General features: G+C 36.1%; 1 protein-coding gene across 1 annotated transcript in view; it reads right to left on the reverse strand.

Annotated features, from left to right (window-relative positions):
* Positions 1 to 595: 595 nt before the first annotated feature.
* Positions 596 to 1484, reverse strand: part of LOC111400505 (heparanase-like protein 1) — a 5527-nt gene continuing 4638 nt past the window's right edge. Inside the window, exons 5-6 of the mRNA XM_023027917.1 lie at positions 1382 to 1443; positions 596 to 1263 (exon numbers count right to left, since the gene is read on the reverse strand). Coding sequence (XP_022883685.1) covers positions 811 to 1263; positions 1382 to 1443 — 515 coding nt within the window. The 3' untranslated portion in view covers positions 596 to 810. The remainder of the gene's footprint in view (positions 1264 to 1381; positions 1444 to 1484) is intronic.

Below are 1484 nucleotides of genomic sequence, written 5' to 3' on the forward strand. Positions count from 1 at the left end.
ATGGGAGGGAGGGAGGGAAGATTCTATTAGCTTATTATATTTTCGCGGTGCACAGACAATTTTGGCAGCAGACTGGAGGACTTCATCTTGTAAGGGACGGTGGCATCTTAGGTTAGTGATAATGACATCGTTAGAGGAGGTGGAGATCATCTTGTCATACCTTTTGTACAAGGCTTGAACATACAAAATTTTTGCAATAGTTAGTTAGGCTTATTGGCGCAATACCCCAACGTATGGACCTATTGCCAAATAACTTCACCTTTTCAAATTGGCGAAAAAATTTCAATATGAACTTTGAAGTGTTGAAGACCCTTTTTCTTCTATTTTCTCCATAAATCCTTGTGAAATGACGAATATATTCTCTTAAATAAATTTTAAAAAAAAAGAATAAAAAAATATAGAATTAATTCTCAACTGTAGTCCCAAATTTTTTAAAAAAGTGAAAACGAGTCCCAAATAAATAATTAAAAAATTAAAATTAGAAAAATAATAATTCCCTTTCTCACCCCCATTTTCCCCACCACCACCACCACCAAATTTTTCTTAACAGTAGGTAGTTAGTAATGCCTTCTGTTTACAATTTAGAATATTCATTAAAGAGACACTAATCAAGTGTACATACCAAACTGTCATATATAAGTGGGATATACGTCCTTACATTAATTGCATTATTGTTCCTAAAACATACATTTGCAACAACATGCAATAATGACTAGAGTACACTGACTTATATAATAATACTCCACAATTGCTGCTAATCATTCTCCAAATACATCTTGTGGTAAACGGATATGAACTGATATACTGACTTTATTTACACCCAGGAGTGTAGAAGTTGGCAAATACTATGAACTTGATGGATAAAGGAGAAATAGTTATGGGAGAATTTATATCACGAAGAACCGGCGACAAACTTGGGATGTCACCCCTTTCAGTGAGTTGCAGTGCCTGTCCATTCAACAACATGGTTCTGCTTTGAAGGTTCCCAGCCTCTGGAGTTAAATGATATTCTTCTCGGAATAATCTTTTATCCGACGTTTTGTCTCCGACCCACGAAAATGACCTCTTAAGACCATGTGCAAAAGACTTTTTTCTGGTATCGACTTTCTCTTTCAACTGTAGTTCTACATTGCTAGCGGATTTGGCGTCAATATTGAACGTCGTTTGATTGCTTAGATTGATCAGAAGTAAAGTTACGCCAGCCTGAAACAAGGAGAAAGCAATTAGTAGATTGATTAAGACTTCATAATATTGTCCCATACTCTTCAATCATCGTTAACAAACATGCCAGGCCGTGTTACACTGAGGTCTAAGCGCTGTCTACATCGTCAAATGTAAAAGAAAAATTCAGATGTATAGGTCCTTGACCAAGAAATAGCACAGTTATCAATAGCATAAACCCAAGGAAGGGATGACTATTTCCCGATGAACTGCGGTGAATCCCTTGGGCATCAATAGAAAAGTAAAAAAGTTGAATTGTCCTA

Source organism: Olea europaea, chromosome 10, assembly GCF_002742605.1.
Source record: "Olea europaea var. sylvestris chromosome 10, O_europaea_v1, whole genome shotgun sequence".
NCBI lineage: Eukaryota > Viridiplantae > Streptophyta > Magnoliopsida > Lamiales > Oleaceae > Olea > Olea europaea.